This window comes from Dermacentor andersoni, chromosome 5, assembly GCF_023375885.2.
Source record: "Dermacentor andersoni chromosome 5, qqDerAnde1_hic_scaffold, whole genome shotgun sequence".
Classification (NCBI taxonomy): Eukaryota; Metazoa; Arthropoda; class Arachnida; order Ixodida; family Ixodidae; genus Dermacentor; species Dermacentor andersoni.
The window spans coordinates 201412528-201427802 of NC_092818.1; the positions used below are offsets into that span (position 1 = coordinate 201412528).

Below are 15275 nucleotides of genomic sequence, written 5' to 3' on the forward strand. Positions count from 1 at the left end.
TGCGGCAGAGCATGGTTTCCAGAAAATGCAGAACACACACAAACACACACGTACGCACGCACACATTGCGACATTTGAGAGGTGGCATGCTTCTCCTCGCGTCGTGCCTGCATGCGGCAGAGCATGGTTTACAGAAAATGCAGAACACACACACACAAACACACACACTGCGACTATTGAGAGGTGGAATGCTTCTCCTCGCGTCGTTCCTGCATGCGGCAGAGCATGGTTTACATAATATGCAGTAGAACGCTCACGCACGCACGCACGCACGCACGCGCATACTGCGAGTTTTCCGAGGTGGAATGCTTCTCCTCGCGTCGTTCCTGCATGCGGTAGAGCGTGTTTTACATAAAATGCAGTAGAACGCTCACGCACGCACGCACGCGCGCGCATACTGCGACATTTGAGAGGTGGAATGCTTGTCCTCGCGTCGTGCCTGCATGCGGCAGAGCATGGTTTACAGAAAATGCAGAACACACAGACACAAACACACACGTACGCACGCACACATTGCGACATTTGAGAGGTGGTATGCTTCTGCTCGCGTCGTGCCTGCATGCAGCAAAGCATGGTTTACAGAAAATGCAGAACACACACACACAAACACACACGTACGCACGCACACACTGCGACTATTGAGAGGTGGCATGTTTCTCCTCGCGTCGTGCCTGCATGCGGCAGAGCATGGTTTACAGAAAATGCAGAACAGACACACACACAAACACACACGTACGCACGCACACACTGCGACTATTGAGAGGTGGAATGCTTCTCCTCGCGTCGTTCCTGCATGCGGCAGAGCATGGTTTACATAAAATACAGTAGAACGCTCACGCACGCACGCACGCACGAACGCGCATAGTGCGAGTTTTCCGAGGTGGAATGCTTCTCCTCGCGTCGTTCCTGCATGCGGTAGAGCATGGTTTACATAAAATGCAGTAGAACGCTCACGCACGCACGCACGCAAGCGCATACTGCGAGTTTTGCGAGGTGGAATGCTTCTCCTCGCGTCGTTCCTGCATGTGGCAGAGCATGGTTTACATAATATGCAGAACACGCACACACACAAACACACACGTACGCACGCACACATTGCGACATCTGAGAGGTGGCATGCTTCTCCTCGCGTCGTGCCTGCATGCGGCAGAGCATGGTTTACAGAAAATGCAGAACACACACACACACACAAACACACACGTACGCACGCACACACTGCGACTTTTGAGAGGTGGCATGCTTCTCCTCGCGTCGTGCCTGCATGCGGCAGACCATGGTTTACCGAAAATGCAGAACACACACACACAAACAAACACAAACACGCACGCACACACTGCGACTTTTGAGAGGTGGCATGTTTCTCCTCGCGTCTTGCCTGCATGCGGCAGAGCATGGTTTACAGAAAATGCAGAACACACACACACACAAACACACACGTACGCACGCACACATTGCGACATTTGAGAGGTGGCATGCTTCTCCTCGCGTCGTGCCTGCATGCGGCAGAGCATGGTTTACAGAAAATGCAGAACACACACACACAAACACACACACAAACACACACGTACGCACGCACACAGTGCGACTTTTGAGAGGTGGCATGCTTCTCCTCGCGTCGTGCCTGCATGCGGCAGACCATGGTTTACCGAAAATGCAGAACACACACACACAAACAAACACAAACACGCACGCACACACTGAGACTTTTGAGAGGTGGCATGCTTCATCTCGCGTCGTGCCTGCATGCGGCAGAGCATGGTTTCCAGAAAATGCAGAACACACACAAACACACACGTACGCACGCACACATTGCGACATTTGAGAGGTGGCATGCTTCTCCTCGCGTCGTGCCTGCATGCGGCAAAGCATGGTTTACAGAAAAGGCAGAACACACACACACAAACATACACACACACAAACACACACACGCACGCACGCACGCGCATACTGCGAGTTTTGCGAGGTGGAATGCTTCTCCTCGCGTCGTTCCTGCATGCGGCAGAGCATGGTTTAGATAAAATGCAGTAGAACGCTCACGCACGCACTCACGCGCATACTGCGAGTTTTCCGAGGTGGAATACTTCTCCTCGCGTCGTTCCTGCATGCGGTAGAGCGTGTTTTACATAAAATGCAGTAGAACGCTCACGCACGCACGCACGCACGCGCGCGCATACTGCGACATTTGAGAGGTGGAATGCTTGTCCTCGCGTCGTGCCTGCATGCGGCAGAGCATGGTTTACAGAAAATGCAGAACACACACACACAAACACACACACACAAACACACACACACAAACACACACGTACGCACGCACACATTGCGATATTTGAGAGGTGGTATGCTTCTGCTCGCGTCGTGCCTGCATGCAGCAAAGCATGGTTTACAGAAAATGCAGAACACACACACACAAACACACACGTACGCACGCACACACTGCGACTATTGAGAGGTGGCATGTTTCTCCTCGCGTCGTGCCTGCATGCGGCAGAGCATGGTTTACAGAAAATGCAGAACAGACACACACACAAACACACACGTACGCACGCACACACTGCGACTATTGAGAGGTGGAATGCTTCTCCTCGCGTCGTTCCTGCATGCGGCAGAGCATGGTTTACATAATATACAGTAGAACGCTCACGCACGCACGCACGCACGAACGCGCATAGTGCGAGTTTTCCGAGGTGGAATGCTTCTCCTCGCGTCGTTCCTGCATGCGGTAGAGCATGGTTTACATAAAATGCAGTAGAACGCTCACGCACGCACGCACGCAAGCGCATACTGCGAGTTTTGCGAGGTGGAATGCTTCTCCTCGCGTCGTTCCTGCATGCGGCAGAGCATGGTTTACATAATATGCAGTAGAACGCTCACGCACGCACGCACGCACGCACGCGCATACTGCGAGTTTTCCGAGGTGGAATGCTTCTCCTCGCGTCGTTCCTGCATGCGGTAGAGCGTGTTTTACATAAAATGCAGTAGAACGCTCACGCACGCACGCACGCGCGCGCATACTGCGACATTTGAGAGGTGGAATGCTTGTCCTCGCGTCGTGCCTGCATGCGGCAGAGCATGGTTTACAGAAAATGCAGAACACACACACAAACACACACACAAACACACACGTACGCACGCACACATTGCGACATTTGAGAGGTGGTATGCTTCTGCTCGCGTCGTGCCTGCATGCAGCAAAGCATGGTTTACAGAAAATGCAGAACACACACACACAAACACACACGTACGCACGCACACACTGCGACTATTGAGAGGTGGAATGCTTCTCCTCGCGTCGTTCCTGCATGCGGCAGAGCATGGTTTACATAAAATACAGTAGAACGCTCACGCACGCACGCACGCACGAACGCGCATAGTGCGAGTTTTCCGAGGTGGAATGCTTCTCCTCGCGTCGTTCCTACATGCGGTAGAGCATGGTTTACATAAAATGCAGTAGAACGCTCACGCACGCACGCACGCAAGCGCATACTGCGAGTTTTGCGAGGTGCAATGCTTCTCCTCGCGTCGTTCCTGCATGCGGCAGAGCATGGTTTACATAATATGCAGTAGAACGCTCACGCACGCACGCACGCACGCACGCGCATACTGCGAGTTTTGCGAGGTAGAATGCTTCTCTTGGCGTCGTTCCTGCATGCGGCAGAGCATGGTTTACAAAAATGCAGTAGAACACACACACACACACGCACACACACAGACACACACATACACACACAGGAAGTCGAGGATAAAAACGCGAAAGACTTCTGAAAGAAGATGCAATGGTCAGAACTAAAACGAAACCAATGCCATCGAGCATGGTTTTAATAAAATGCAGCAGAACGCTCACGCACGCACGCACGCGCATACTGCGAGTTTTGCAAGGTGGAATGCTTCTCCTCGCGTCGTTCCTGCAGCGCTAGAGCAAACGGAGCGAAGTGTAGCGCGTCTACTTCGCTAATCGGGATATCGTGAGAGGTAGCGCGTGAGTGACGCGTGGGCGCCATTCACAGCAGCCGCCGCGACAGACCTCCTCTCATGCAGCGCTTTGTTTCCATATATGGCGTCGGTGGACGCGCTCGTCGCATGCCTTATCGATCGGTGAAAAGACGAAGGCGCGTTACTCCGGCGCCATCTCGTAGCGGTCGTCCCCGCAGAGCCCGTATTGCGCGGTATACGCTTTTCTTCCCACGTTTTCGCCCTACCCTCCTCCTCCGCTTTCCGCCTCGCGGTTGGCCGCTTTCGCTCTTTCATTCTTTGCTGTGCTCGTTCGCTCGCCGAAGACGCCAGCGCTCAACACAGGAACGGCGCCTAAAAGCTGCGCTCTAAAACAGCACAAGAAATGAGACAATGAAGATAGACAGCGTTGTTTACGAAGCAGGAAACAGCGCCGCAAGACGAAGACTTGCAGGAAGTAGACAACACAGTCCTCGTCTTGCCGCGCGATTTGTCACTTCAAAAGCATGCAACACTAACTAGCCCGACGTCACCCACTGAGATAGCGTTGTGTTAGTCCTACTTCTTGTCCCGTCTCTTGAGCTGTTTTTATTCGTACGTAGCATGAAAGACAAAATCGACGCACTGCATCAAATAAAAAGAATAGTAAAGACGTGCGAAGACAGACCCATTCATGCACTATGTGTGGGAAAGAAGAGCAGTGAGAAGAAAGAAAGACAGGAAAACAAACGCGGCCACGACAGGCGACGAGGGAGCGAGGATGCGGAGCGCACAAGGAGGCACACTCACCGAGACAGTCCTGCTCGTCAGAATTGTCGTGGCAGTCTGACAGCAGGTCACATCTGTGAGCGATTGAGATGCACTGTCCGTTCTTGCAGCGGAATTCCGTTCTGTTGCATTCAATGTAGTCTGCGGAATAACGAGGGGCATTTTTAATGCGCTTCAATATATTCATCCGTCGAACCATGCCGTTCAACGTTGCCGCAGCTACACAAGGGGGTTGCGAAGGAAACCGCGGGGCAGAGCTCCGGATTCGTTTTGACCACCCGGAGCTCTCTGACGTGCACTCAGAATTTAATACATGATCATTTCTTGCGCACTCTTTCTCCCAGAATGCTCCTTGCACGCGGCCTGGAATCGACCCCGCGACTTCTTTGTGCAGCAGCTGATGCGCCACAGTCATCGAACGGTTGCGGCGGGTGTTGAAAATGTTACATAGTACACAACATCGGTCTATGTTCACGCGTATTCTGTATTTTGAGAAAAGCGCACAATCTTGCTTGTCAAAATGACTCGAATAGCGTCGCATTGCACGCCGCAGCTGAGGTCGTAACGCTGCTGGTATAAATAAGTAGCATACAAAAGCATTATCACGAACGACGTCACGGATATTTATTTATTTCAGCCCTTAACGAGCGCATATTCGACTCAAGACCAATGAATTGTCTAATCCCCGCTCGCTCAGATGTCGCTCGAAAATATGGAATACCCCGTCGAGTCGCGTCCTTTAAAGCTAATTGCACAGAGGTCGCGCATTAGTGAACCCTAGTTCCACTGAAAATGCACAAAGTAGGTCGAGATGAATGTGCACGTGCGGGTTTCGCAGATTCGCAGCAGAGGCAGCTGTGGTCTCACCGCATTGACTTTCATCCGAAGAGTCGCCGCAGTCGTCCTTGAAGTCGCAGAACGCGCCGATGGAGACGCATTTTCCGCTCGCGCACCGAAAACTGCCGTCAGGACAGGTCACCCCTGTTGGAGGAACGAGAGGTTCAGCAAAAGAGCTCGCGGCCTGCAGAGAGAGCGAATGAGTCTTTGCGCATTAATTTAAGCGAATCCGAAGTTGGGCAGCGCATGTCAACTGGCTCGGCGCACACTTGGCAGTCACCGAGTCTAGCGAGTGCATGCACCCTGGTGGCGGCCAGAGCAAAGTTGCGTACCGCAGCCGCTCTCGTCCGACCTGTCGCGGCAGTCGTGCACTCCGTCGCAGACGTTGACCACCGAGATGACCTCCTTGTTGCGGCACACGAAGTACTTCTCTGGCGCCACCCGCACCTCGCCCACGTGTGCCTTCATGTGCCGGTACAACGGCGGGGGACCAGGGGCGTTGTCTGCGCAAAACGCGCCTGCGTCACAATCGCGTATGCGACAGCAAAGTGGGCGATCGTGCACCCGCCAGAGCGTCGTCTGCTCGAGAGCCAGACTTTGGATGAGAAAGGCGAGCGTGGAAGACGACGGCGGGGAGGGCGCTCACCGGCCTTGTGGCTGCTCATCTTGCAGATGTAGGCGCTGATGGTGGTGATGGGCAGCTCCTCCATTTGGCGCCACCCGGCCAGCGCTTCGGCGGCGCGGTTCAGTGTGCCCAGAGAATGCTTGCCCAGCGAGCAAGGGATGTCGTGCCAGTGGGCGGTCGAGTGGCCACTGTCCACGCGCAGCATGGTGCAGTCCTCGTACGCCACCCAGTCCGGCTGGGACGACAGGCCGTGGCCCGCGTACGCCCTGCGAGACACGGGCGGATTCGGTGGAGGCGCAGCGGTCGTCGCTATACCGAAAAACGGGCACACACGGCGAGCCCAGCGGTCAGTCCCCAAAACAGCGGCTCCGCGTCGTTCCTGCGCGATGTGTCATTGGGTTATGGGCCTCGGCTTTTCGCGGCCGCACGTAACCAGCAGTGGCGATGATACTTTAGGAACTCGAGCACTCACACCGTCATAAATATGCAATGTTGAACACGGAATTGCTGTTTTTCCGGACTTGGCGACGTGCGCTAGCGATTCACTTGCTCCAAATATTCATATTTAGACGTGTCGGGCGACAGCGTAGATAATTATGTCGGCTCGAAAAGTTGACGAGAAAGTACGAGGTGTCTAAGCAGTGACGTTCAGTGACTTTACGATTGGTTCTCCAGAAAGGTGCGTACTATAAATTTACAACGACAAGAAACCAGCCCCGTTGCATACAAAGCCGAGTGAAATGCAGTAGACTCCGGATAAACGAAAATCCCCTTAAGCGGAAACGCCAGATAAACGGGACGAGGGTGCCAGCTTTCGGTTGGCCGCCCATAAAAGCAGTGTTAGCAAACTCCGTTTAAACGGAACGCTTCCTCTTATAAACTCCGGTTAAAGGAAACTTGAACCGAAAGTGTGCCTACGTCATCGGCCATCATACACACTTCATATAAAACATCAGCAGGTCGACAAGCATGTCAAACGGTGATGCCAAATATTCAAGAAAATCCAATCCATCAGCCAGTTGTGCTGTCATGACTTTAGCAGCTGCCCTGAGGCATTCGCGTTGCCTAACTTTCACGTTCCTTTGTGTATCCTGATGGCGACAGCCAAAAACAAGAGCGCGTGAAATACCTTGTGTGAAATACCTTGTGTGAAAGAAGCTGTGATATTCCAGAGTACAATAACGTATCTTTTTTCACCGCAGTGAAATTAAAACCCTCGGCGCTTTGGAAACAAAACGTTATTTTTTTTGTGTGTGATTTCTGAGTCTTTGCATACACGAAACTTGTGATAAATGGAGTTTATTTTTTGTTCCTTCGAGTTCCACTTAAGTTGAGCCTACTGTATCTAATTAGTCGCAAGGCAGCTTTATGAGCAGCAGCAAACGATTTCTGTTTAGGCCTACTGGAGCTTGTCTTACGGAAAGCTTTGTAGAAAACGGCATGCTGGGTTGAGAACACCGTCTTTTTCTGTTTTTTATGTGCGTATAGATAAAATGAGGGAACTAACTTGGACTGTCTCTTTATATGGTCATGCACACCTGAGCGTAAATAGAAAGCTCTACTCGTAAAACTATTTCGCCTCATTGGTTTCCTTACGCTCCACAACCTAACGCGTTCAGCACAAGTTCACAAACCAATGTCGCCTCGTGCGAATAAAAAAAATGCTTTCCCGTGTGGGCAGCATCGGGCAAGCGTCGCGGTCAGAGAGGCAGCCTCCGCTTTGAAAGCACACGCAATACGGCCGTACCTCACATACCAGTCTGAATAACTCATGGGGTTACCGTCGCTCCAGCGGTAGAAACCTTCGCCCGCGGCATCGGTCAGACCTGCGGAAAAGGAAACGACGCGATGAGAGGCTCGCCGCAGAGTCCGCTGACACGTGGCACTCGGCCAGTTTGCCGACGGAACCGCGCGTTCCGTACGAGAGAGACGAGGACGCTGCGGCGCGCAGAGGCCGCGCAGCTATAGATGAAGGCGAAGCAGAGCTCGCGCACATCTATAGGTGCGCCCCAAAGAAGCCCAGGTGGCCGGGATTAATTGGGAGTGCCCCGCTGTCTCGGACGCATTGGTGACCCTCGAAACGAAAATGGCAAGAAAGTAATTTCACATTCAGACAGCCCTCGAAGAGCCACAAAGCATAGCACGGTGCGCGACGAAACCGCGATCGGAGCGCGGTTCGTGTTTGCAAGAAAGGTCCCGAGACGGACTCCCGAGTTACGCGTCCGTAGACGTCGCATGCAACGTACGTGACCGTTCTCTAGATATTCCAACCAAGTGTTTTTTACGGTGAAATAATAGTCATAGACCAAGCTTCTCTATACTTTATTTCCAATCAGTTTTGCATGTTCTACTTTATCAAACGATTCTTACAGAGGCATTACAATATTATTGATTTGTTTTCTAGAATTGATTGGCTGTACCGTAGTCGTGAACAATTCCAAGAAGCTGCAGTCAATAGGCCTCTCCTAGAACCAGGATGCTCGGTAAAATAAAAAGGTTCTTCATCTAAAAGAAACTCGTTTTTAATTGTTACTCAAGATGGCTCAGTATTCCAATTCCCGCTGGTATAGTAGCTGAGGAGCAGCCGCAATGGCTGGAGCACGTGCAAGCTGCTTCGATTGGGACGACAGACCGACTGCTGGCCGCCGAAGGCAGCAGCGCTTCGAAGACGGCGGTCGCGGACCTCCGACTTCCGCAACCTCTCAATGCACAGAACACGGCATTAGAAAGCGGACCCGCTGCAACTGCATAGTACCCAAGTCCGTACAAGTACAAAGGCTCTATGGTAAATGTGATTCCGTGATAAGCGACGTTTACTCATGACGTCACGAAACTTCACCTGTGGCGATGGTTTTCCAGACATTTCCGACGCCCGCTTGCGCATATCACTGTGCCCAGTGTGCAAACGTCAACTGCGGCTTTCTGTTTCGTTCATGCTATCCACAACTTTGATGCCGCAAACTTTATGCTCCAGAACCAACTCTGCTTTTACGACGCGTTTCGGTTTGTGAACAAGATGTTTCCCTTCTCTGACGGCAAGTACTGACGACCGCAGTACTCCAAGATGGCGTGACGTCACGCGTCGCGTAGATCACAGAGTTTTCAGCTGAAATTAGCATTGACCTGTACGATGTGGAAATTAATGTGAAGAGCTCCGGGGCTGCGATTGTTCAGCCGCCACGGGAATGATGGTTGGTACACGGATTTGACTGACCTCCGCGTTTGTGGCTTGAGACTTTCTTGTGGCGTTATCTACCTTATTGGATTACATTTGAAAGAAGCATAGTTTTTCTAAACACATGGCAGTCGATAAGACTGTTCGGAGATGCATAAACTTAGCCAGTTTTCGGATTTCGAACGTCATATTTTGTTGAATAGATGGTGTTCAAATCGGCGCCCCAGTGACGGCTCCTACTGAATAACAGACACAACTCTGGCAGCCTTTTTGTAGCTGCGTGCGCGGCAAGCGGTTGCGGGAGCTGGAAACACGTTCCGGTGGCCATGTTTTGGACGCTACTTATGGGACAAAATTAACACTGTTGTTTGGAGCTCATAGAAATCCGCGTAGTGCCTATCATTCCCATGCTGGTGGAAGTACTGCGCTTGCAGCTCCCGCTCAGACGTCACTTTTATCTCTCGCAATTTTTGTATGAAACTTTGTGGCACAGATAGGCAAGACAGCAGCGCACCGTTATCTCGGAGGACATGCGAAACCTTTACACCTGCGGTGCTCGGCCAGAGTGTTATACTGTGTTCGAAAGGCGTTCGGGGAACACGCCTGCACTCGCATGCCAGGCCTCAGCTCACAGATGCTCAGGGCTAAGCTCCTTTTTAATTGTTTCCGTCCTACACGATGGGTCCGCATTGCGCGAGGGACGCAAGCCGCTCGGTTTGCTGCGAAGACCTGTTGTTTGTTTTGTTGCAGACGAAAGATACCAGTAGAACGCCTTCTGCTCGAAATCCGTCATTCAGTTAAAGGAACCACTTCGTGGAGTGAATGCGCGCTCACAATCGCACGCAGCTGAACAAGCGCGAACTGGCCGGTGGGTGAGCGCACCACACGGGACTCTGCCGCCCCTCCTGGGCGGCGAGAAGGCCGGCGTACCGATGTAGAGCGACTTCCTGTGCGCCTTCCAAATGTCGGTGAGGAAGTAGTGTATGATGGCCATCTCGCGTTCGTCCAGGATGCTGACCAGGTGCCCCGAGCGGCCCTTGCCCCAGGCGGCGCACTTGGCCTCGGCCTCGTACCACTGAAGCGGGTCCGGCTCCTCGTACATGTTGTAGCAGTGGTCGTTGTAGAACTTCCACTGCTGCGGGCACTCCTGCGGGTCTGCGCAGCAATGGTCGTCTCGTTAGGAGTGCAGCAGCTCCAACGGAAGCCACACACAGCGAGAGCCTAAACAGTCGACGCTCGATCTCGTTGTTCAGAAGCGCGGCAACCACCGACACGGCGCGGGAAACGACGGTCGCGAGACGCGGTGCCGGTCGTGGGGCGCTTCGGCGCAGCATCGCCGGCGCGGATGGGCTACGAGCGTCCCCTTTCAGCCTCCTGCCTAGGTTAAACAATAAAAAAAGAAAAACACTATGGACTGCCGCAACCAAATTCTCTGATCCCCTATTGCGAACTGTGCTTTTGTGCGTCTCCATTTTTCGTCGTTTCCCTACTTTTCTTCCAGCAATCCTCCAATCGCCTCTTACTAATCCTTATTGCGGACATGTTTACTTTTCCCCTGCTCTCGCTGAATCCAAGGGCTACAAGGAGGCCAGTGGTGCTTAAATCGACCGCTGGGTAGACGTCTTCACATTATAATAAAACATGCTCCATAGTTTCCCTAGCGTTACCGCAGCAAGCACATGCTTATTCTTCCTTCTTATATCTCGCTTTATAGGTGCGTGTTCTAAGGCATCCCGATCTCGCTTCGAAAATTAATGAGCTTCCCTTACAGTTATCATAAATTGTTTTCCTGATTTCGTTTTTTCCTCTTAAGTAGTTACTCATGGCAGGTTTCTTTTCCATTGCCGCCACCCATGAGATTAGTTCAGCCTCTCTGACTTTTCGATTGACGTTCTTTGTTGCTGTGTTGCTCACCATACAGGCCGCATACTTGCTGGTAAGTTTCCAAGTTCTTTTTCTTCGCTGTGATTCAATGTTTTTCCTGTATTCTCCCAGCCCATTTACTTTCTTCCATATTCTTCTGTCGTTCTTCATAATCAATATTACTGTGAGCTTCCCTGACTTCAAAACTAGTCCTGCCCATATCACCTTACGCAGCTTCATTTGTAGCCTTCCCGTGAGCGCCCAATGCGAGGCGTCCCACAGACCTTTGGTTCCCATCGAGTCCTGATTGTACCCCTGATTCAAAGCAAACAACCGCTTTTCGAAATGCAAGTCCTGGAACCATTACATCTTTCCACATACCTCGGAGGACCCCGTACCTATTGTATCCCCATAGCGCGCTGTGCTTCATTATGGCTGCATTTTCCTTCCCCTTCACTGTTATTATTTTTTCCTGTGTTTCCACATATCTATTGCCTTCGTTTATCCATATACCAAGGTATTTATATTCTCTTAGCCGAGGTATTTCCTGGCCCTGTATGGCCACCGTCTGTTCATTGTTTTCATTGAATGCCATAACGCCTGATTTTCTAACACACAATTTCACACCTAAATTGTTGCCTTCCTGTCCACAGATATTAGCCAGACGTTGAAAATCAGTTTGCTTGATAGCTAGCAACACAATGTCGACCGCATAATATAAACCTGGAAGCTGCTGCTCTATTACTGTACCCGCCTGTTTGTATGGAAAATTAAAGCCGATATTGCTTCCTTCTAGCGCCCTCACCATCCTCATCACGTACATCATAAACAGCAGTGGGGACAAAAGGCACCTCTGCCTCAGTCCCTTGTTGATATCAACTTTCTCCTTGCTCCTCATCCCTTCCCATTCAACGCAAACGGTATTTTCTAAGCAAATCTCTCTCAAAAGCTGTAGACAATCGTCACCTAAGCCTTCCCCTTCCAGAATATCCCACAAAATGTTGCGGCCTACGCTGTCGTACGCTCCTGTAATGTCATGCGGATGCGTGGAGGCGAGCGCCATCCGGTGGTGGTGCAAGGAACTCCAGCAGTGGTGGCGTCGGGCGACATGCGTCTCCCCGCAGGCCGGCTGAGGCCGGTGAACAATAGAAGGCAGCATCCACGTGACCCTGCGTTCCCGGATGTTGGTTCCCTAAGTTGGTTTCCAACTGTCTCTATGGGGCCACTGAATACCTAGTGTGTCACGTGATTGGGGAGGTTTCTTCCCTGTATTGCTGCCAGATTATACAACAACCCTAGTGCGTGCAATGACACAGAAACCACGTGCTTCCAAACGCCGCCTACTCCGCTTCGGAATAGCGCGCGTCTGTGATCGGGCTGCCATCGGCGATGACGATCGTCGCTGCGAATTTTGCAGCAAACTATTCATACAGAGGAAGAACATGCTGCAACACATCAGGAACGTTCACAAAATGGCCGTGGATGTCAAGAAATTGATGAAATGCGACGTATGTGGCACTTCCCTGCCTACAATGGAGAAGTATTCGGTGCACCAGATCGTCTTTCCCTAGGCGTACAAGTACCTATCTGGGGGCAGGGAGTATGCCACTGGCTCACGTCACATCCGGTTTGCCTCCAAACCGGGTACAGCCATTCTGCGGGGAGACGCTTCTGTCGGGCGCGCGCGTCCTCCGCTGTGATTGGTTGGCCCACTCGGCTAGAGAACAGGCACCCGGCAGCACACACGGCCACGAAAACGCATAGAAGTTCGCAAAGAAAAGCTTCGCTTCTAAAAGAGGCCGCGCGTAGTCTGCGCAACGAGTAAGGCTGCGAGGGGTCGCAGTACGTTAGTTCAGAGACGGCACAAAACTGCACGGAATGCTCGGCACAGCCCACCAATAAAGTGCAGGAAAAAGTAAATGGTGAGTTGTTTTTCTTTTTAGCTGGAAAAGCTGCCATAGTATATGAACAGTGTTCCTTGTGCTATCTTTCTTTTTCCGCTCCGAGTATGTTCGTATATAGGCGATAAATATGCACACAAACGAGGCCCCAGCAAGTTCTTTTAAGGATTACCGAAAACTTTGTATACTGGAGAAAGTAAAGGACATTTACGGTGATATATTGTGAATCAGCAGCAATTTAACGCAAAGTGACGATAATATATGCTAACACTTTTTGGGCTATCCCAGCCAACGTGTTTCCGTGCACACATACACAGCACTTACTGTCGAAGTAAAGCTGGTTGAGGTCCGCCGGCAGCTGGAAACTGAGTGACTGGTAGGACAGGGCGAACCCGCGCCCCGTGCCTTTGCCGTCCGTGGAGAAGACGATGGACAACGTGTTCCAGCTGGAGACCACGTTGCGAGGGGGCATCGAGTTGTTGCAGTAGCGGCCTGCGACGCACGGCCCGTTATGGACGTCGGTGCGAAGGCGCAACTGAAGCGCACAGCGTTGTGCATTCAAGCAGTCGGTTCGTGCGAGCACCCTTGCGATCCATCTGGGTCGGCCGCGACGGCAGCAGAACGCCAGCGAGCCATTGAAGCGGCTGTGATTGGCGCAGTGAAGGTGTGCATTTAGCTGTCTAATTACCGGACGATTGAAATATGGGCCAGCGACTCTGTCATGAAGTTGGTAACTGAATATTAAGACTTTCCTATAGAGTTACAAGCTGAATGTAAAATCCTTTTTTCTGTTTAAATTAAGCAATGTGGAAAACTAGCAAAGCCTGAATGTTTTCAATATTTTGTTGAAGTTTGTTTACTGTTTGTCTTACTATGCAATGCCCAACCTTTCTTTCTGTTTTTGTCCTCGCAGATAATTTGCATCGAAATTTTTGTAACACTGCTGGGAGAACTTTGAAAAATCAGTTTCAAGGTAAGCTATTTTGGTGTGTAAATCTTCAAAGAGTGGTACTTGTACGTGTTGCTGCACATAACTACACCTCAGTGAGGACGTAAAAGTGAATGGGACAGCAGTTCGGGGGCCTGTCATTAGTCGTCGTTTGCATGTAATGGCGATCACGGGCGTCAGTGTTGAAAAGAAAGAAGGAAAAGGAAAGCCAAATTTCCACTGCTCTACCTGGCTTAACTGAAGCGTCTTTTAATAAAATTAACCTTTCGGGAAACACACACACACACACACATATATATATATATATATATATATATATATATAATCATATCACGAGAAGGCAGCAAACATTGACACCAAGGAAAACATAGGGGAAATTACTTGTGATTCATAAATGAAATAAAGAAACGATAAGTTAGTGGAAATGACAGTGGATGAAAAAACAACTTGCCGCAGGTGGGGAACGATCCCACAACCTTCGCATTTCGCGTGCGATGCTCTACCAATTGAGCTACCGCCGCGCAATTTCCCCGTCCACTTTCTTGGGTATTTATGTTCCTTCGTAGAACCCTGGGAGTGTTAGCCAGCGCCACCACTCACGGACCTTGGCGGCGGACGTGGAACGTCCTTTGTGCCACAGGCGTCACGGCTAACACTCCCAGCGTTCTACAAAGGAACATAAATGCCCAAGAAAGTGGACGGGGAAATGGCGCCGCGGTAGCTAATTGGTAGATCATCTCACGCGAAATGCGAAGTTTGTGGGATCATTCCCCACCTGCGGCAAGTTGTTTTTTCATCCACTGTCATTTCCATTAATTTATCGTTTCTTTATTTCACTTATTAAGCACAAGTAATTTCCCCTATGTTGTCCTTGGTGTGAGTGTTTGTTGGCTTCTTAAGATATGACTAAAAAAAATCAGGCCCCTCGGTTAACCCGCTTTCTTCTGGTTTATATATATATATGCGTTCGGAATTTGCCAAATTTCCTGTTACCCGCCGTGGTTGCTTATGACTACGGCGTTGGGCTGTTGAGCACGACGTTGAAGGATCAAACCTCGGCTACGGCGGGCGCATTTCGATGGGGGCGAAATGCCAAAACGCCCGTGTGCTCACGCGCGCATTAAAGAAGCCCAGGTGGTGCCTCACAGTGAGACCATGGTTTCGGCACGTACAACCCCATAATTTAATTTAATTAATTAACGCCCGCAC

General features: G+C 51.1%; 1 protein-coding gene across 9 annotated transcripts in view; it reads right to left on the reverse strand.

Annotated features, from left to right (window-relative positions):
* The window catches only part of LOC126532264 (uncharacterized), a 253753-nt gene that overhangs the window by 57842 nt on the left and 180636 nt on the right, over positions 1-15275 (reverse strand). For 8 of the 9 annotated variants that reach the window (XM_072288492.1, XM_072288493.1, XM_072288491.1 and 5 more), the window contains 7 exons: positions 13442-13609; positions 10284-10508; positions 7935-8004; positions 6200-6444; positions 5886-6056; positions 5584-5697; positions 4738-4857 (listed from right to left, as the gene is read on the reverse strand). In XM_072288492.1, coding sequence (XP_072144593.1) covers positions 4738-4857; positions 5584-5697; positions 5886-6056; positions 6200-6444; positions 7935-8004; positions 10284-10508; positions 13442-13609 — 1113 coding nt within the window. The remainder of the gene's footprint in view (positions 1-4737; positions 4858-5583; positions 5698-5885; positions 6057-6199; positions 6445-7934; positions 8005-10283; positions 10509-13441; positions 13610-15275) is intronic. The other variant, XM_072288496.1, reaches the window with a different exon arrangement.